This window comes from Cherax quadricarinatus, chromosome 91 (assembly GCF_038502225.1).
Source record: "Cherax quadricarinatus isolate ZL_2023a chromosome 91, ASM3850222v1, whole genome shotgun sequence".
NCBI classification, from domain to species: domain Eukaryota; kingdom Metazoa; phylum Arthropoda; class Malacostraca; order Decapoda; family Parastacidae; genus Cherax; species Cherax quadricarinatus.
The window spans coordinates 14,141,834-14,162,096 of record NC_091382.1 but is presented as its reverse complement, the minus strand read 5'-3'; the positions used below and the strand labels follow the sequence as shown (position 1 = coordinate 14,162,096).

The following is a 20,263-nucleotide window of genomic DNA, read 5'->3' as shown; positions in this document are numbered from 1 at the left end:
CAGTGGCTTCATCAGTCCATACAAAGGAGAATGGTGAAGACCAGGAGGAGTTTGAGGTAATCAGTCCCTCAGCCTTGAGTCAATGTGGTCACTCCATCAATCTTCAAAAGAATCAAGATTGATGGACTAACCACATCGACTCAAAGTTGAGGGCTTGTTTACCTCAAGCTCCTCCTGTTCTTCAAATTTCTCCTTTGTATGGACTGATGAAGCCACTGTGTGGCGAAACGTTTCCTCAATAAAGATACCCAAGAGTTGCACATGTGTCTAATTTATCAACACCAGAATTCCTCCAGCCATCTACTGAAACTTAATGACGTCCGGCTTGTGATTAAAGTACTCAATTTTCACAGATGTAAATGCCTTAAATCATTCTTAATCGCCATTTCAAACACTTTTAAACAGAATAAAGGCAACTTAATTGTCTCTGAAATATTAGCAAGAGTTCTCAATGTAATAAATCCCGCCAGTACATAGTTGTTGCTTTTCTGCTACTAAAGTACAGAATCCTTTATCCGAAATACCAGAATCCGAAAACCTATAAAATCCGTAAGCTTTTCGAGTGTTGACATGACGTGCCACAAATGGCTCATTCGGTGGAGGATGTGGTGGAGGCTCGATCCTCCGTCTGCTGATCTCAGACGACCTTCATGTTTATACTAGTGTCAGTTTGTCGTCAGCATCAAGTACCGTATTTTACAACGTTGAAAAAGCTATTTTTTCCAAAAAAACGTATCGAAAATTTACCCAGTGTTTAGCAGGCCGAAAGTTCCGTTGCTCATCAGCCTTAACCTAAGCCTAGAGAAATGTTTACATACTAGACTAAGCTCCTGTATATAACCCAGTAATTAGTTGCGTTAAATTTTTTGTATAAAATAATGAATAATTAACAAAAACAATCTTAAATAATCTTAAAAGTTCGTTGACGCTTGGTACTTGTAAGCTTAGTTAAACTTGTCGAATTAACCGGATGAACTACGGTAATATCTGTAGGTTAATTCACCTGTTTACCATCAAACATCCCGGCAATAATATTTTTATTCACCTTCAACGATCCTGATATTAACCCTTTCGGGGTTCGTGACAGAGAACTATGGCCTTGACCTCCAGGGTCCGTGACATAGTACTATGACTTAGAGCTCAGGGTCCGTGACATAGTACTATGACTTAGAGCTCAGGGTCCGTGACATAGTACTATGACTTTGAGCTCAGGGTCCGTGACATAGTACTATGACTTTGAGCTCAGGGTCCGTGACATAGTACTATGACTTAGAGCTCAGGGTCCGTGACATAGTACTATGACTTTGAGCTCAGGGTCCGTGACATAGTACTATGACTTAGAGCTCCAGGGTCCGTGACACAATACTATGACTTTGAGCTCAGGGTCCGTGACATAGTACTATGATTTAGAGCTCAGGGTCCGTGACATAGTACTATGACTTTGAGCTCAGGGTCCGTGACACAGTATTACGTGATCAACTCATCTCACTCACATAAGCTGTGAAAAACAAATTTTGGCCAAGTACAGTACAGTACTTGCACATTACAGTACTTGTACAGTACAGTATTTGTACACTACAGTACTTGTACAGTACAGTATTTGTACACTACAGTACTTGTACAGTACAGTATTTGTACACTACAGTACTTGTACAGTACAATATTTGTACACTACAGAACTTGTACATTACAGTACTTGTACAGTACAGTATTTGTACAGTACAGAACTTGTATATTGCAGTACTTGTACATCACAGTATGAGAGAATGTGTGTTAAGTGTCCATCGTATGAACAAATCCTGCCACACGCGGAGTATGATAGAAAAATCAAAACTGTGAACCTGTGTATGGTTAAAATACAGAGTTTACGGTGTATTTCGGGTAATTATATGGTTTTATTCTCAGTTTCTTGGTATCATTAGTTAGAGTAGCAGATATATTGCAGAAGTAGAGTTGATCTTGATGGTTTAAGGACAGTAAGCAGTTTGAAATTAAGCTCATAATTGGAAAAAAATATTCGATTTTTGTTCATAATGCAGAGGACACTAATCACGTCACTCGTCTAATACGTGTCCAGCTGACCGGTCTAAAACGTGTCCAGGTGTCTGATCTAATACGTGTCCAGCTGGCCGGTCTAAAACGTGTCCAGGTGTCTGATCTAATACGTGTCCAGCTGACCGGTCTAAAACGTGTCCAGGTGTCTGATCTAATACGTGTCCAGCTGACCGGTCTAAAACGTGTCCAGGTGTCTGATCTAATACGTGTCCAGCTGGCCTCTATAATAAGTGTTCACAACTACGATGATATTATTCATAAAATTACTATTACAATAATTCAGTTTCCTGCATGACAGTAAATCTTATTAAATAGAAATACCAATAAAATAAAAAACGTAAACATGAAAATAATACAAAACGCATAAAAAAGAACAAATCAATATGCAGTCATAGTCGTAGCCACAGTCACTTGCACAGATTGAGACGGTGAGTAGAAAGATAACAATCACATGATCACAAGTACACAAGCTGAGGATAAGATGTTTGATAGAGATTTAAAAGATCTTGAAAAATGTTTACTGGAGAGAGAACAATAGAGTGTTATTTATAGCGTTTTCTAGCGTAAATTAAACGCATTTTTAACAATGTTTAACGTTAATTTAGCTCGTTTAAGGAAAGATTTTTTTTTAAGATAAGAAAACAGCAGTAAAGTAGCCAGTCAAAACTGTGAGCAAAGTACAGTACTTGTACAGTACTTGTACAGTACTTGCACAGTACTTGTACAGTACTTGCACTTTGTACAGTACAGCTGACAGATGACATGCACAGCAAGTTCTTGTACATTACAATATTGTAAAATTTGACATTGCAATTGATTACAGTACTTGCAGTATTTGCACAGCACAAGCACTTGTACAGACTACAGTACAACTAGTACTTGGCATATTTGACAGCACTTGACAGTAGCAGCACAGCAGCACTTGTACATTACAGCAACTTTGCATAGACAGAACTTGTACAGTACTCAGTACTTGTACAGTACTTGTACAGCACTTCAGCAGCACTCAGACAGCACTTGTACAGCACTTGCACAGTACTTGTACAGCACTTGTAGTACTTGTAGTACAGACTTTGACAGCACTTGCACATTGTACAGTAATTTGCATCAACAGTACTTGTACAGTACGTAAACCATTTGTACAGTATTTTGAGACAGCATTGTACATGCAGTCTTGTACTGTAATGTACTTGTACAGTACAGCATTTGCACAGCAATTGTACACGTATACCGTACAGCACTTGTCTGTTACATCACTGCACTGTACAAGTACTTCTTTGTATTAGCATTGACAGCACATTGTACAGACAGCACTTGCACATTACAGCAATGTACCAGCAATCACTACAGTACAGTACAGCACTTAAAGTACAGTATTTTCTTGTACAGCATACAGTTACAGTACTTGTATAGACAGTACTTGACATTACAGTACTGACAGTACAGCACTTGTACAGTATTTGACATTACAGCACTTATACATTACAGTACTTATACATTAGATTTTACAGTACAGCACTTGTACAGTCTTACAGTACTGTACAGTACTTGTACATTACAGCACTTGTACATTACACTTGCACAGCACAGCACTTTGACATACAGACTTGTACATCAACTTTGTACAGTACAGTACTTGTACATTACAGCACTTGCACAGTACATGTACTGCAGCATTGCACATTTTGCACAGTGAGTACAGATAATTTTGTACAGCACTTTGTAGAAACATTGTACAGTACAGTACTTGCACTTATACAACATTGAATAACATTTGTACAGCACTTGCACAGTACAGCAATTTGTAATTAGCATTTTGTACTTGTACAGCACAATACTATATAGTGCACTTAGTACTTGTACAGTACACACTCTGTACAGCACAGCACATTACACATTACAGTACTTGCATTACAGTACTTGTACATTACAGCACTTGTGTATTACAGCACTTGCACTGTACAGTACTTGTACATTCACAGCACTTGTACAGTACAGCACTTTGTACAGTACAGCACTTGTACAGCACACACAGTACAGCACAGCACTTTATACAGTACAGTACTTCTGCATTACAGCACTTGTACATTAACAGTACAGCAGTTACAGCACTTGTACATTACAGCACTGTATATACAGCATTTGCACATAATTGTACAGTACGTGCACTTTGACAGAATTTGCACAGCACTTGTGCACAAGTTCACACTTGCACAAGTACTAGCAATTTGATCACCAGCACTTAGCACTTGTACAGCACTCTGTACATTACAGTGACTTATACTATACAGCACTTACATACAGCTGTACAGTAATAGCACTACAGCACAGCACTTGTACAGCACAGTACTGTGCACATCTTTGTACAGCACCTTGTGTACTGCACAGTACTTCCAGCATTAAGCACTTAGCATTACATTACATATACGTACAGCAACTTTGTACATTACAGAACTTACTGCAGTTCTTGTAATACAGAATTTGACTGCACAGCATTTGCACATTTACAGCACTTTGTACAGTACAGCTATTTGCACAGCACAGTACTTTGCATTACAGCATACTTGCACAGTACAGCACTTTGTACTGTACAGTGCACTTTGTACATTACAGCACTTGTGACAGCACAGACTTGTACAAGCACTTGTACAACAGTTTACATTGTACAGCATTTGTATGCACAGACTTGTACAGTACAGCATTTGTACAGTACAATACTTGTACAGCACAGCACTTGACAGCAATACTTGTACAGTACAAGCACTTGTACAGCACAGCATTGTACATTACATACTTGAAGTACAGCATTCACAGCAGAACTTCTGTACAGCACAGTACTTTGTAATAGTACAGTATTTGAACAGACTTGCACATGCACAGCAAGAACTTGACATACAACAATTGTACAATACTTTGTACAGCACAGCACTTGTAACAGCACAAGTATCTTGCACAGTACATTTGCACCAGTACAGCAGTACTTGACAGCAATTTGTGCAGCACTTTGTACAGCACTTGTACAGTCACTTGTGCACACTTCACAGCACCTTTGTACATCACAGCACTTGTACAGCACAGAACATTCTTGTATATTCACAGCACTTGCACAGCAATTTCACAGCACTGCAACAGCACAGTACTTTGCACAGTACTTTGTAAGCATTGTACAGCACTTGTGCAGCAATTTGCACAGTAGCATTTCACAGCACTTGAACAGCAATTTGTACAGCACTTTGCAACACAACAGTGCTTTGTACAGTACTCTGCACAGCACAGTACAGCATTTGTAATGTACAGCATTTGTACATTAAGCACTTGTACACAGCAATTTGTACAGCACAGTACTCTGCACAGTTACAGCACTTTGCAGACTTGACCTTACACACTGTTTACAGCAATTTGCACTTGACAGTACTTAAGTACATTAGCATCTTTGTACAGCACAGCATTGTACAGCACAGCACTCAGCTAACAGCACTGTGTACAGCTTGACTAAGCACTGCACAGCACTGAACTGACAGTCACAGACTTGTACATTACAGTGTCTTGTACTTGTACAGCTCATTTGTACTTATCACAGCACGCTTGTACATGCAGTCTTTGTCAGTACAGCAATGCAACATACAGTTCTGCAACATACAGCAATTTGCACATACAGCATTATTGACATTACAGTGTTTAGCATACAACGTACAGTACAGTGACATTACAGCATTGCAATACATCATACAGTATTTGTACAGTACAGTACTTGTACATACAGTACTTGTACAGTACTTGTACTTACTTACTTGTACATTGTACTGTACGTATTAATGCATGATTGGCATTACATTACATGTATGTACAGTACTTAATACATTACAGAACTTGTACTGTACAGTTCTTGTACATTACATCTTGTGTACAGTGCCTACATTACATACTTGTACAGTACAGTACGTACAGTACAGTGCCTTGCCAGTTCGTACATTGTTGCTGTCAGTCTTACATTACAGTACTTGCAGTACAGTACGCAGTGTCGTACATTACAGTCTTGTACAGTATTTGTATGTACAGTACTTGTACATACAGTACTTGCAGTACAATATTGTACAGTACAGTACTTGTCAGTACAATCTAAGTACAGACTTGTACATCAGTATTGTACATTGTACTTGTACATACAGTGCTAGTCAGAACACAGTCTGTACTTGTCAGTCAGTCTTGTACAGTACAGTACTTCTACAGTACAGAACTTGTACAGTTCTGTACTTGTACAGTACAGTACTTGTATAGTACTGTACTTGTACAGTACAGTTCTTGTACATTACAATAATTGTACAATATTTGTACAGCACAGTACTTGCACAGTACTTGTGCAGTACTTGTACAGTACAATACTTGTACAGTACAGTACTTGTACAGTACAATACTTGTACAGTACAGTACCTATACAGTACAGTACTTGTACAGTACTTGTACTGTACAGTACTTGTGCATTACAGTACTTGTGCATTACATTACATGTACTGTACAGTACTTGTACATTACAGAACTTGTACTGTACAGTTCTTGTACATTACAGTACTTATACATTACAGTACTTGTACAGTACAGCACTTGTACAGTACAGTACTTGTACAGTACAGTACTTGTACATTACAGTACTTGTACATTACAGTACTTGTACTGTACAGTACTTGTACATTACAGTACTTGTACAGTACAGTACTTGTACAGTACAGTACTTGCACATTACAGTACTTGTACAGTACTTGTACTGTACAGTACTTGTGTATTACAGTACTTGTACAGTACAGTACTTGTACATTACAGTACTTGTACAGTACAGTACTTGTACAGTACAGTACTTGTACAGTACAGTACTTGTACATTACAGTACTTGTACAGTACAGTACTTGTACAGTACAGTACTTGTACATTACAGTACTTGTACAGTACATGTACTGTACAGTACTTGTACAGTACAGTATTTGTACAGTACTGTACTTGTACAGTACAGTACTTGTACAGGAAGGTACTTGTACAGTACAGTACTTGTACATTACAATAATTGTACAATATTTGTACAGCACAGTACTTGTACAGTAGAACACTTGTACAGTACAGTGCTTGTACAGTACAATACTTGTACAGTACAGTACTTGTACAGTACAATACTTGTACAGTACAGTACCTATACAGTACAGTACTTGTGCATTACAGTACTTGTACATTACAGTACTTGTACATTACAGTACTTGTACATTACAGTACTTGTACATTACAGTACTTGTACAGTACAGTACTTGTACAATACAGTACTTGTACAGTACAGTACTTGTACAGTACAATACTTGTACAGTACAGTACCTATACAGTACAGTACTTGTGCATTACAGTACTTGTACATTACAGTACTTGTACGTTACAGTACTTGTACATTACAGTACTTGTATAGTACAGTACTTGTACAGTACTTGTGCAGTACTTGTACAGTACTTGTACAGTACTTGTACAGTACTTGTACAGTACTTGTACAGTACTTGTACAGTACTTGTACAGTACTTGTACACTACAGTACTTGTACAGTACTTGTACTGTACAGTACTTGTACATTACAGTGCTTGTACTGTACAGTACTTGTACATTACAGTACTTGTACAGTACAGTACTTGTACAGTACAGTACTTGTACATTACATTACTTGTACAGTACTTGTACTGTACAGTACTTGTACATTACAGTACTTGTGCATTACATTACATGTACTGTACAGTACTTGTACATTACAGAACTTGTACTGTACAGTTCTTGTACATTACAGTACTTGTACTGTACAGTACTTGTACATTACAGTACTTGTACAGTACAGTACTTGTACAGTACTTGTACATTACAGTACTTGTACATTACGGTACTTGTACATTACAGTACTTGTACATTACAGTACTTGTACAGTATTTGTACTGTACAGTACTTGTACAGTACAGTACTTGTACAGTACAATACTTGTACAGTACAGTACTTGTACAGTACAGTACTTGTTCAGTACAGTACTTGTACAGTACAATACTTGTACAGTACAGTACTTGTACAGTACAGTACTTGTACTTTACAGTACTTGTACATTACAGTACTTGTACAGTACAGTACTTGTACATTACAGTACTTGTACAGTACTTGTACTGTACAGTACTTGTACAGTACAGTACTTGTACAGCACAGTATTTGTAAAGTACAGTACTGGTACATTACAGTACTTGTACAATACTTGTACAGCACAGTACTTGTACAGTACAGTACTTGTACAGTACAATAGTGCTTGTACAGTACAGTACTTGTACAGTACAGTACTTTTACAGTACAATACTTGTACAGAGCAGTACCTATACAGTACAGTACTTGTACATTACAGTACTTGTACATTACAGTACTTGTACATTACAGTACCTATACCTGGAGTTTACCTGGAGAGAGTTCCGGGGGTCAACGCCCCCGCGGCCCGGTCTATGACCAGGCCTCCTGGTGGATCAGAGCCTGATCAACCAGGCTGTTGCTGCTGGCTGCACGCAAACCAACGTACGAGCCACAGCCCGGCTGATCAGGAACTGACTTTAGGTGCTTGTCTAGTACCAGCTTGAAGACTGCCAGGGGTCTGTTGGTAATCCCCCTTATGTGTGCTGGGAGGCAGTTGAACAGTCTCGGGCCCCTGACACTTATTGTATGGTCTCTTAACGTGCTAGTGACACCCCTGCTTTTCATTGGGGGGATGGTGCATCGTCTGCCAAATCTTTTGCTTTCGTAGTGAGTGATTTTCGTGTGTAAGTTCGGTACTAGTCCTTCTATGATTTTCCAGGTGTGTATAATCACGTATCTCTCCCTCCTGCGTTCCAGGGAATACAGGTTTAGGAAGCTCAAGCGCTCCCAGTAATTGAGGTGTTTTATGTCCGTTATGCACGCCGTGAAAGTTCTCTGTACATTCTCTAGGTCGGCAATTTCACCTGCCTTGAAAGGTGCTGTTAGTGTGCAGCAATACTCCTGCCTAGATAGAACAAGTGATCTAAAGAGTGTCATCATGGGCTTGGCCTCCCTAGTTTTGAAGGTTCTCATTATCCATCCTGTCATTTTTCAAGCAGATGCGATTGATACAATGTTATGGTCCTTGAAGGTGAGATCCTACGACATGATCACTCCCAGGTCTTTGACGTTGGTGTTTCGCTCTAGTTTTTGGCCAGAATTTGTTTTGTACTCTGATGAAGGTTTAATTTCCTCATGTTTACCATATCTGAGTAATTGAATTTTCTCATCGTTGAACTTCATATTGTTTTCTGCAGCCCACTGAAAGATTTGGTTGATGTCCGCCTGGAGCCTTGCAGTGTCTGCAATGGAAGACACTGTCATGCAGATTCGGGTGTCATCTGCAAAGGAAGACACGGTGCTGTGGCTGACATCCTTGTCTATGTCGGATATGAGGATGAGGAACAAGATGGGAGCGAGTACTGTGCCTTGTGGAACAGAGCTTTTCACCGTAGCTGCCTCGGACTTGACTCTGTTGACGACTACTCTCTGCGTTCTGTTAGTGAGGAAATTATAAATCCATCGACCGACTTTTCCTGTTATTCCGTTAGCACTCATTTTGTGCGCTATTACGCCATGGTCACACTTGTCGAAGGCTTTTGCAAAGTCTGTATATATTACATCTGCATTCTTTTTGTCTTCTAGTGCATTTAGGACCTTGTCGTAGTGATCCAATAGTTGAGACAGACAGGAGCGACCTGTTCTAAACCCATGTTGCCCTGTGTTGTGTAACTGATGGGTTTCTAGATGGGTGGTGATCTTGCTTCTTAGGACCCTTTCAAAGATTTTTATGATATGGGATGTTAGTGCTATTGGTCTGTAGTTCTTTGCTGTTGCTTTACTGCCCCCTTTGTGGAGTGGGGCTATGTCTGTTGTTTTTAGTAACTGTGGGACGACCCCCGTGTCCATGCTCCCTCTCCATAGGATGGAAAAGGCTCGTGATAGGGGCTTCTTGCAGTTCTTGATGAACACAGAGTTCCATGAGTCTGGCCCTGGGGCAGAGTGCATGGGCATGTCATTTATCGCCTGTTCGAAGTCATTTGGCGTCAGGATAACATCGGATAGGCTTGTGTTAATCAAATTTTGTGGCTCTCTCATAAAAATTCATTTTGATCTTCGACTCTCAGTCTGGTTAGCGGCTTGCTAAAAACTGAGTCATATTGGGACTTGAGTAGCTCACTCATTTCCTTGCTGTCATCTGTGTAGGACCCATCTTGTTTAAGTAGGGGCCCAATACTGGACGTTGTTCTCGATTTTGATTTGGCATAGGAGAAGAAATACTTTGGATTTCTTTCGATTTCATTTATGGCTTTTAGTACTTCCCGCGATTCCTGACTCCTAAAGGATTCTTTTAGCTTAAGTTCGATGCTTGCTATTTCTCTGACCAGTGTCTCCCTACGCATTTCAGATATATTGACCTCTTTTAGCCGCTCTGTTATTTTTTTCCGTCGCCTGTAAAGGGAGCGCCTGTCTCTTTCTATTTTACATCTACTCCTCCTTTTTCTTAGAGGAATAAGCCTTGTGCATACATCGAGTGCCACCGAGTTAATCTGTTCTAGGCATAAGTTGGGGTCTATGTTGCTTAGTATATCTTCCCAGCTTATATCGGTTAGGACTTGGTTTACTTGGTCCCACTTTATGTTTTTGTTATTGAAGTTGAATTTGGTGAATGCTCCCTCGTGACTAGTCTCATTATGTCAGTCTGGGGCTCCACGCATACATGTCTGAACCTCAATTATGTTGTGATCTGAGTATATTGTTTTTGATATGGTGACATTTCTTATCAGATCATCATTGTTAGTGAAGATGAGGTCTAGTGTATTCTCCAGTCTAGTAGGCTCTATTATTTGCTGGTTTAAATTGAATTTTGTGCAGAGATTTAAAAGCTCGTGTGAGTGTGAGTTTTCATCAGAGCTGCCTCCTGGTGTTATTACTGCAACAATATTATTTGCTATATTCCTCCATTTTAGGTGCCTTAAGTTGAAATCCCCAGGAGCAAGATGTTGGGTGCAGGAGCTGGAAGATTTCCCAGACAGTGGTCAATTTTTAACAGCTGTTCCTGGAATTGCTGGGATGTTGCATCCGGAGGCTTGTAGACTACCACAATGACTAGGTTTTGGTTCTCGACCTTTACTGCTAAAACTTCCACTACATCATTTGAGGCATTAAGCAGTTCTGTGCAAACAAGTGACTCTGCAATGTACAGGCAAACCCCCCCATCCCTTTTGCCTGTTCACTCTGTCACATCTGTATAGGTTGTAACCTGGGATCCATATTTCGATATCCAAGTGATCATTTATTTGGGTCTCAGTAAAAGCCGCGAACATTGCCTTTGCCTCTGCAAGCAGTCCATGGATGAAAGGTATTTTGATATTTGTTGCTGGCTTTAGACCCTGTATATTTGCAAAGAAGAATGTTATCGGACTGGTGGTATTGTTGGTACTGGTGGGGGGGGGGGGATTTTTTTCCGGCATTAGTATCTGTATCTGTACAGTACAGTACTTGTGCATTACAGTACTTGTACATTTCAGTACTTGTACATTACAGTACTTGTACAGTACAGTACTTATACAGTACAATACTTGTACAGTACAGTACCTATACAGTACAGTACTTGTGCATTACAGAACTTGTACATTACAGTACTTGTACATTACAGTACTTGTACATTACAGTACTTGTACGTTACAGTACTTGTACATTACAGTACTTGTACATTACAGTACTTGTACAGTACAGTACTTGTACAGTACTTGTACAGTACTTGTACAGTACTTGTGCAGTACTTGTACAGTACTTGTACAGTACTTGTACAGTACTTGTACAGTACTTGTACAGTACTTGTACAGTACAGTACTTGTACAGTACTTGTACTGTACAGTACTTGTACATTACAGTGCTTGTTCTGTACAGTACTTGTACTGTACAATACTTGTACATTACAGTACTTGTGCATTACAGTACATGTACCGTACAGTACTTGTACATTACAGTACTTGCACTGTACAGTACTTGTACATTACAGTACTTGTACTGTACAGTACTTGTACATTACAGTGCTTGTTCTGTTCAGTACTTGTACAGTACAGTACTTGTACATTACATTACTTGAACAGTACTTGTACTGTACAATACTTGTACATTACAGTACTTGTACATTACAGTACTTGTACTGTACAGTACTTGTACATTACAGTACTTGTACTGTACAGTACTTGTACATTACGGTACTTGTACTGTACAGTACTTGTACATTACAGTACTTGTACATTACGGTACTTGTACATTACAGAACTTGTACATTACAGTACTTGTACAGTATTTGTACTGTACAGTACTTGTACAGTACAGTACTTGTACAGTAGAGTACTTGTTCAGTACAGTACTTGTACAGTACAATACTTGTACAGTACAGTACTTGTACAGTACAGTTCTTGTACTTGACAGTACTTGTACATTACAGTACTTGTACATTTCAGTACTTGTACAGTATTTGCACTGTACAGTACTTGTACAGTACAGTACTTGTACAGTACAGTACTTGTTCAGTACAGTACTTGTACAGTACAATACTTGTACAGTACAGTACTTGTACAGTACAGTACTTGTACTTTACAGTACTTGTACATTACAGTACTTGTACAGTACAGTACTTGTACAGTACAGTACTTGTACTGAACAGTACTTGTACAGTACAGTACTTGTACAGTACGGTATTTGTACAGTACAGTACTTGTACATAACAGTACTTGTACAATACTTGTACAGCACAGTACTTGTACAGTACAGTACTTGTACAGTACAGTACTTGTACTTTACAGTACTTGTACATTACAGTACTTGTACAGTACAGTACTTGTACATTACAGTACATGTACAGTACTTGTACTGTACAGTACTTGTACAGTACAGTACTTGTACAGCACAGTATTTGTAAAGTACAGTACTGGTACATTACAGTACTTGTACAATACTTGTACAGTGCAGTACTTGAACAGTACAATAGTGCTTGTACAGTACAGTACTTGTACAGTACAGTACTTTTACAGTACAATACTTGTACAGAACAGTACCTATACAGTACAGTACTTGTACATTACAGTACTTGTACATTACAGTACTTGTACATTACAGTACCTGTACCTGGAGCTTACCTGGAGAGAGTTCCGGGGGTCAACGCCCCCGCGGCCCGGTCTGTGACCAGGCCTCCTGGTGGATCAGAGCCTGATCAACCAGTCTGTTGCTGCTGGCTGCACGCAAACCAAGGTACGAGCCACAGCCCGGCTGATCAGGAACTGACTTTAGGTGCTTGTCTAGTGCAAGCTTGAAGACTGCCAGGGGTCTGTTGGTAATCCCCCTTATGTGTGCTGGGAGGCAGTTGAACAGTCTCGGGCCCCAGACAGTTATTGTATGGTCTCTTAACGTGCTAGTGACACCCCTGCTTTTCATTGGGGGGATGGTGCATCGTCTGCCAAATCTTTTGCTTTCGTAGTGAGTGATTTTCGTGTGTAAGTTCGGTACTAGTCCCTCTAGGATTTTCCAGGTGTATATAATCATGTATCTCTCCCTCCTGCGTTCCAGGGAATACAGGTTTAGGAACCTCAAGCGCTCCCAGTAATTGAGGTGTTTTATCTCCGTTATGCGCGCAGTGAAAGTTCTCTGTACATTCTCTAGGTCGGCAATTTCACCTGCCTTGAAAGGTGCTGTTAGTGTGCAGCAATACTCCAGCCTAGATAGAACAAGTGACCTGAATAGTGTGATCATGGGCTTGGCCTCCCTAGTTTTGAAGGTTCTCATTATCCATCCTGTCATTTTTCAAGCAGATGCGATTGATACAATGTTATAGTCCTTGAAGGTGAGATCCTCCGACATGATCACTCCCAGGTCTTTGACGTTGGTGTTTCGCTCTATTTTGTGGCCAGAATTTGTTTTGTACTCTGATGAAGATTTAATTTCCTCATGTTTACCATATCTGAGTAATTGAAATTTCTCATCGTTGAACTTCATATTGTTTTCTGCAGCCCACTGAAAGATTTGGTTGATGTCCGCCTGGAGCCTTGCAGTGTCTGCAATGGAAGACACTGTCATGCAGATTCGGGTGTCATCTGCAAAGGAAGACACGGTGCTGTGGCTGACATCCTTGTCTATGTCGGATATGAGGATGAGGAACAAGATGGGAGCGAGTACTGTGCCTTGTGGAACAGAGCTTTTCACCGTAGCTGCCTCGGACTTTACTCTGTTGACGACTACTCTCTGTGTTCTGTTAGTAAGGAAGTTATAGATCCATCGACCGACTTTTCCTGTTATTCCTTTAGCACGCATTTTGTGCGCTATTACGGCATGGTCACACTTGTCGAAGGTTTTTGCAAAGTCTGTATATATTATATCTGCATTCTTTTTGTCTTCTAGTGCATTTAGGACCTTGTCGTAGTGATCCAATAGTTGAGACAGACAGGAGCGACCTGTTCTAAACCCATGTTGCCCTGGGTTGTGTAACTGATGGGTTTCTAGATGGGTGGTGATTTTGCTTCTTAGGACCCTTTCAAAGATTTTTATGATATGGGATGTTAGTGCTATTGGTCTGTAGTTCTTTGCTGTTGCTTTACTGCCCCCTTTGTGGAGTGGGGCTATGTCTGTTGTTTTTAGTAACTGTGGGACGACCCCCGTGTCCATGCTCCCTCTCCATAGGATGGAAAAGGCTCGTGATAGGGGCTTCTTGCAGTTCTTGATGAACACAGAGTTCCATGAGTCTGGCCCTGGGGCAGAGTGCATGGGCATGTCATTTATCGCCTGTTCGAAGTCATTTGGCGTCAGGATAACATCGGATAGGCTTGTGTTAATCAAATTTTGTGGCTCTCTCATAAAAATTTATTTTGATCTTCGACTCTCAGTCTGGTTAGCGGCTTGCTAAAAACTGAGTCATATTGGGACTTGAGTAGCTCACTCATTTCCTTGCTGTCATCTGTGTAGGACCCATCTTGTTTAAGTAGGGGCCCAATACTGGACGTTGTTCTCGACTTTGATTTGGCATAGGAGAAGAAATACTTTGGGTTTCTTTCGATTTCATTTATGGCTTTTAGTTCTTCCCGCGATTCCTGACTCCTAAAGGATTCTTTTAGCTTAAGTTCGATGCTTGCTATTTCTCTGACCAGTGTCTCCCTACGCATTTCAGATATATTGACCTCTTTTAGCCGCTCTGTTATTCTTTTCTGTCGCCTGTAAAGGGAGCGCCTGTCTTTCTATTTTATATCTACTCCTCCTTTTTCTTAGAGGAATAAGCCTTGTGCATACATCGAGTGCCACCGAGTTAATCTGTTCTAGGCATAAGTTGGGGTCTATGTTGCTTAGTATATCTTCCCAGCTTATATCGGTTAGGACTTGGTTTACTTGGTCCCACTTTATGTTTTTGTTATTGAAGTTGAATTTGGTGAATGCTCCCTCGTGACTAGTCTCATTATGTCGGTCTGGGGCTCCACGCATACATGTCTGAACCTCAATTATGTTGTGATCTGAGTATATTGTTTTTGATATGGTGACAATTCTTATCAGATCATCATTGTTAGTGAAGATGAGGTCTAGTGTATTCTCCAGTCAAGTAGGCTCTATTATTTGCTGGTTTAAATTTAATTTTGTGCAGAGATTTTAAAGCTCGTGTGAGTGTGAGTTTTCATCAGAGCTGCCTCCTGGTGTTATTACTGCAACAATATTATTTGCTATATTCCTCCATTTTAGGTGCCTTAAGTTGAAATCCCCCAGGAGCAAGATGTTGGGTGCAGGAGCTGGAAGATTTTCCAGACAGTGGTCAATTTTTAACAGCTGTTCCTGGAATTGCTGGGATGTTGCATCCGGAGGCTTGTAACCTACCACAATGACTAGGTTTTGGTTCTCGACCTTTACTGCTAAAACTTCCACTACATCATTTGAGGCATTAAGCAGTTCTGTGCAAACAAGTGACTCTGCAATGTACAGGCCAACCCCCCCCCCTTTTTTCCTGTTCACTCTGTCACATCTGTGTAGGTTATAACCTTGGATCCATATTTCGTTGTCCAAGTGATCCTTTATGTGGGTCTCAATAAAAGCCGCGAACATTGCCTTTGCCTCTGCAAGCAGTCCATGGATGAAAGGTATTTTGTTGTTTGTTGCTGGCTTTAGACCCTGTATATTTGCAAAGAAGAATGTTATCGGGCTGGTGGTATTACTGGTGGGGGGGGGGGATTTTTTTCCGGCATTAGTATCTGTATCTGTACAGTACAGTACTTGTGCATTACAGTACTTGTACATTTCAGTACTTGTACATTACAGTACTTGTACATTACAGTACTTGTACAGTACAATTCTTGTACAGTACAACACCTATACAGTACAGTACTTGTGTATTACAGTACTTGTACATTACAGTGCTTGTACATTACAGTACTTGTACATTACAGTACTTGTACAGTACAATTCTTGTACAGTACAACACCTATACAGTACAGTACTTGTGTATTACAGTACTTGTACATTACAGTGCTTGTACACTACAGTACTTGTACATTACAGTACTTGTACAGTACATTACCTATACAGTACAGTACTTGTACTGTGCAGTATTTGTACAGTACAGTACCTATACAGTACAGTACTTGTACAGTACAGTATTTGTACAGTGTCTATACAGTACAGTACTTGTACAGTAAAATTCCAGTACAGTAGAGTACTGTGTTTACACTTGGGTTCCATCTACAAGCTCTTCCATTGTGTAGATCCAAATATACAAATATTCCATAAAATGATGCACTTCCTGTCCTAAGCATTTTGGTTAAAGAATTCTCAATTGTTCTACTGCTACTTCGGCTACCATTGTACTACCGCTACTGAACATCAAAATGGTATACAATTCCGACATGTATACCTGTCGGTATTGTATACCATTTTGATGTTCATCTTGTCAGACTGCAACACAATGGCATCTTGGTACAGAAAACACCTTGGAGAACTTTTTCAAATGAGAATTGTTGGATCTAAGAGGAACCTGACGTCTCACTACTACAACTCTGCACCTCTCCTTCCGACAGTATTTAAGTCTCCGCACTGTCGCTTGATCTTCAGATAGTTCCTGACTATGGAACTGAACTTCTCCAGGCTGAGGGACTGATAACCTCAAATTCTACGACTTCAAGGGTGATGGACTGATTACATCGTCTTCACATCTCTACTGTTCCTGCCTTCTTTCTGTATTCGACTGAAGAAGCCTACTGTGTAGGCGAAACGTTTCGAAATAAAGTTGCCTAACTGTTGCCTATGTGTCTTACCTACCACTACTGCTACTATTATGGCCACCATTGTACTACTACTGCTACTACGGCTACCATTGTACTACTGCCACTACTATGGCCACTATTGTACTACTACTACTACTATGGCCACTATTGTAGTACTACTACTATGGCCACTATTGTATTCTGCTGACATCATTGGCCAGATATGGGAATAAATGGTATAAAATCCCGATACAATGGAAATATAACACATAAGCAGTATAATGTGAGCCTTTATTGACAAACTTTGGCCCACACAGTGGACTTTATCAAGTCACAAACAGACTTGACTTTATCAAGTCACAAACAGACTTGACTTTATCAAGTCACAAACAGACTTGACTTTATCAAGTCACAAACAGACTTGACTTCATCAAGTCACAAACAGACTTGACTTTATCAAGTCACAAACAGACTTGACTTTATCAAGTCACAAACAGACGTGACTTTATCAAGTCACAAACAGACTTGACTTCATCAAGTCACAAACAGACTTGACTTCATCAAGTCACAAACAGACTTGACTTCATCAAGTCACAAACAGACTTGACTTTACCAAGTCACAAACAGATCTGTTTGTGACTTGATAAAGTCCACTGTGTGGGCGCAACGTTGCTAATAAAGAATCACATTATTCTCCTTATGTGTTTATATTTCCCTGGACCAGATAGCTGACAGTAATGATTATATTATGTTTCCCATCTCATTCTCATACTTATATATACTGTGTGTCAGACTGTTACTTGAAACTGCTTGATAAAGCTCCTGGAGAGCGAAACGTTGCCACAATATAATGTCACATTTGTTGCCATTTGTGTTCTTTTACCTAACATATTGTCGGTAATTCTACCAACATTATTATTATTATTATTATTATTATTATTATTATTATTATTATTATTATTATTATTATTATTATTATTATTATTATCATTATTATTATTATTATTATTATTATTATTATTATTATTATTATTATTATCATTATTATTATTATCATTATTATTATTATTATTATTATTATTATTATTATTATTATTATTATTATTATTATTATTATTATTATTATTATTATTATTATTATTATTATTATCATTATCATTATTATTATTATTATTATTATTATTATTATTATTATTATTATTATTATTATTATTATTATTATTATTATTATTATTATTATTATTATTATCATCATCATCATTATTATTATTATTATTATTATTATTATTATTATTATTATTATCATCATCATCATTATTATTATTATTATTATTACTATTATTATTATTATTATTATTATTATTATTATTATTATTATTATTATTATTATTATTATTATTATTATTATTATTATTATTATTATTATTATTATTATTTGTATTTTTATTGTTTTTCAAAATTATGAATGTGATGTCCTGAACCATTATAAAGATAATAATAAAGAATATCAAGTAGACAACTGACCTTCAGTATCAGACCAAAGTACATCACTACTCCAGCTGATGTTGTAGTTTAAATCACCAGTAAAACACTGTTGTGAACACGGCTTCCAGCACACTCTGGCATGATCACCATCACCAAGATCACAAGTGACGAAGGATGGTGCAACTGTCCATGTAAAATAAGTAAATATTGAGCTTGTAATCTTAAGAAAATTATTTATGAAAAAGTTTTGAAAATATTTCATAATTATTTAAATTAAAGAATCATTAATAATAATGATCACTAACCAGAACCACTGAGGAAAGTACTCTTGGCAGCAGACGGTCCCGAACCAGGTTCTGTTTCAGCTGTTACAGTGATGTCATATGATGTACACTCTGGTAAGTCACTGATCACATCCTCAGTCTCAGTCACATATTCTCTTGTATAATGATGACCATTGCTTACAATGTCCACCAGGTATCTCAAAATTACTCCATTTGCTTCCTCAGGCGGTGACCAGGTTATATAGAGTAAGTGTTCAGAATACTCGATGCTGGTGATGACAGGTGCTCCAGGTACTGGATGGGGAGAGACAAGAGTCAGTAATCTTCCTGGTATATACATCTCCAGGTACTGGTGTCGGGGATACATGTGTTTCCTTATTGCTCATTATGCCTGAAGCTACAAGTACTTGTGTGAAGATAGATGTGTCAGTAATGCTTGTGATGATTGGAGCTCTGGAAACTATTGTGGGGGATACATATGTGTCAGTAATAATGATGATGATCGCAGCTTCTATTGACGGTGTGTGGATACATGTGTGTTCCAGTAATGCTGGTGATGATTGCAGCTTCTACTGACGGTGTGTGGATACATGTGTGTTCCAGTAATGCTGGTGATGATTGCAGCTTCTACTGACGGTGTGTGGATACATGTGTGTTCCAGTAATGCTGGTGATGATTGCAGCTTCTACTGACGGTGTGTGGATACATGTGTGTTCCAGTAATGCTGGTGATGATTGCAGCTTCTACTGACGGTGTGTGGATACATGTGTGTTCCAGTAATGCTGGTGATGATTGCAGCTTCTACTGACGGTGTGTGGATACATGTGTGTTCCAGTAATGCTGGTGATGATTGCAGCTTCTACTGACGGTGTGTGGATACATGCGTGAGCCAGTAATGCTGGTGATGATTGCAGCTCTTAGTGACGGTGTGTGGATACATGCGTGTCCATAGTGCTGGTGATGACTGCACCTCTAGGTAATAATTTTAGGAGACATGTTTTTCAGTATGCTGATGACAACTGGATTTCAAGCTTCAGGTTTGAAGATACACGTGTGTCACTAATTCTGATGACGACTGTAGTTCAAGCTTCAAGTTTGGAGATACATGTGTGTCAGTATTTCTGGTGATGACCC

At 39.1% G+C, this 20,263-nt stretch overlaps 1 protein-coding gene across 1 annotated transcript in view; it reads right to left on the bottom strand.

Moving 5' to 3' along the window:
* The window catches only part of LOC128704825 (phosphatidylinositol phosphatase PTPRQ), a gene marked incomplete at its 5' end in the record, with an annotated part of 153,195 nt that overhangs the window by 96,242 nt on the left and 36,690 nt on the right, over positions 1-20,263 (bottom strand). The window contains 2 exon segments of the mRNA XM_070104398.1: positions 18,885-19,028; positions 19,151-19,423. Of these exon segments, the coding sequence (XP_069960499.1) occupies positions 18,885-19,028; positions 19,151-19,423 (417 nt within the window).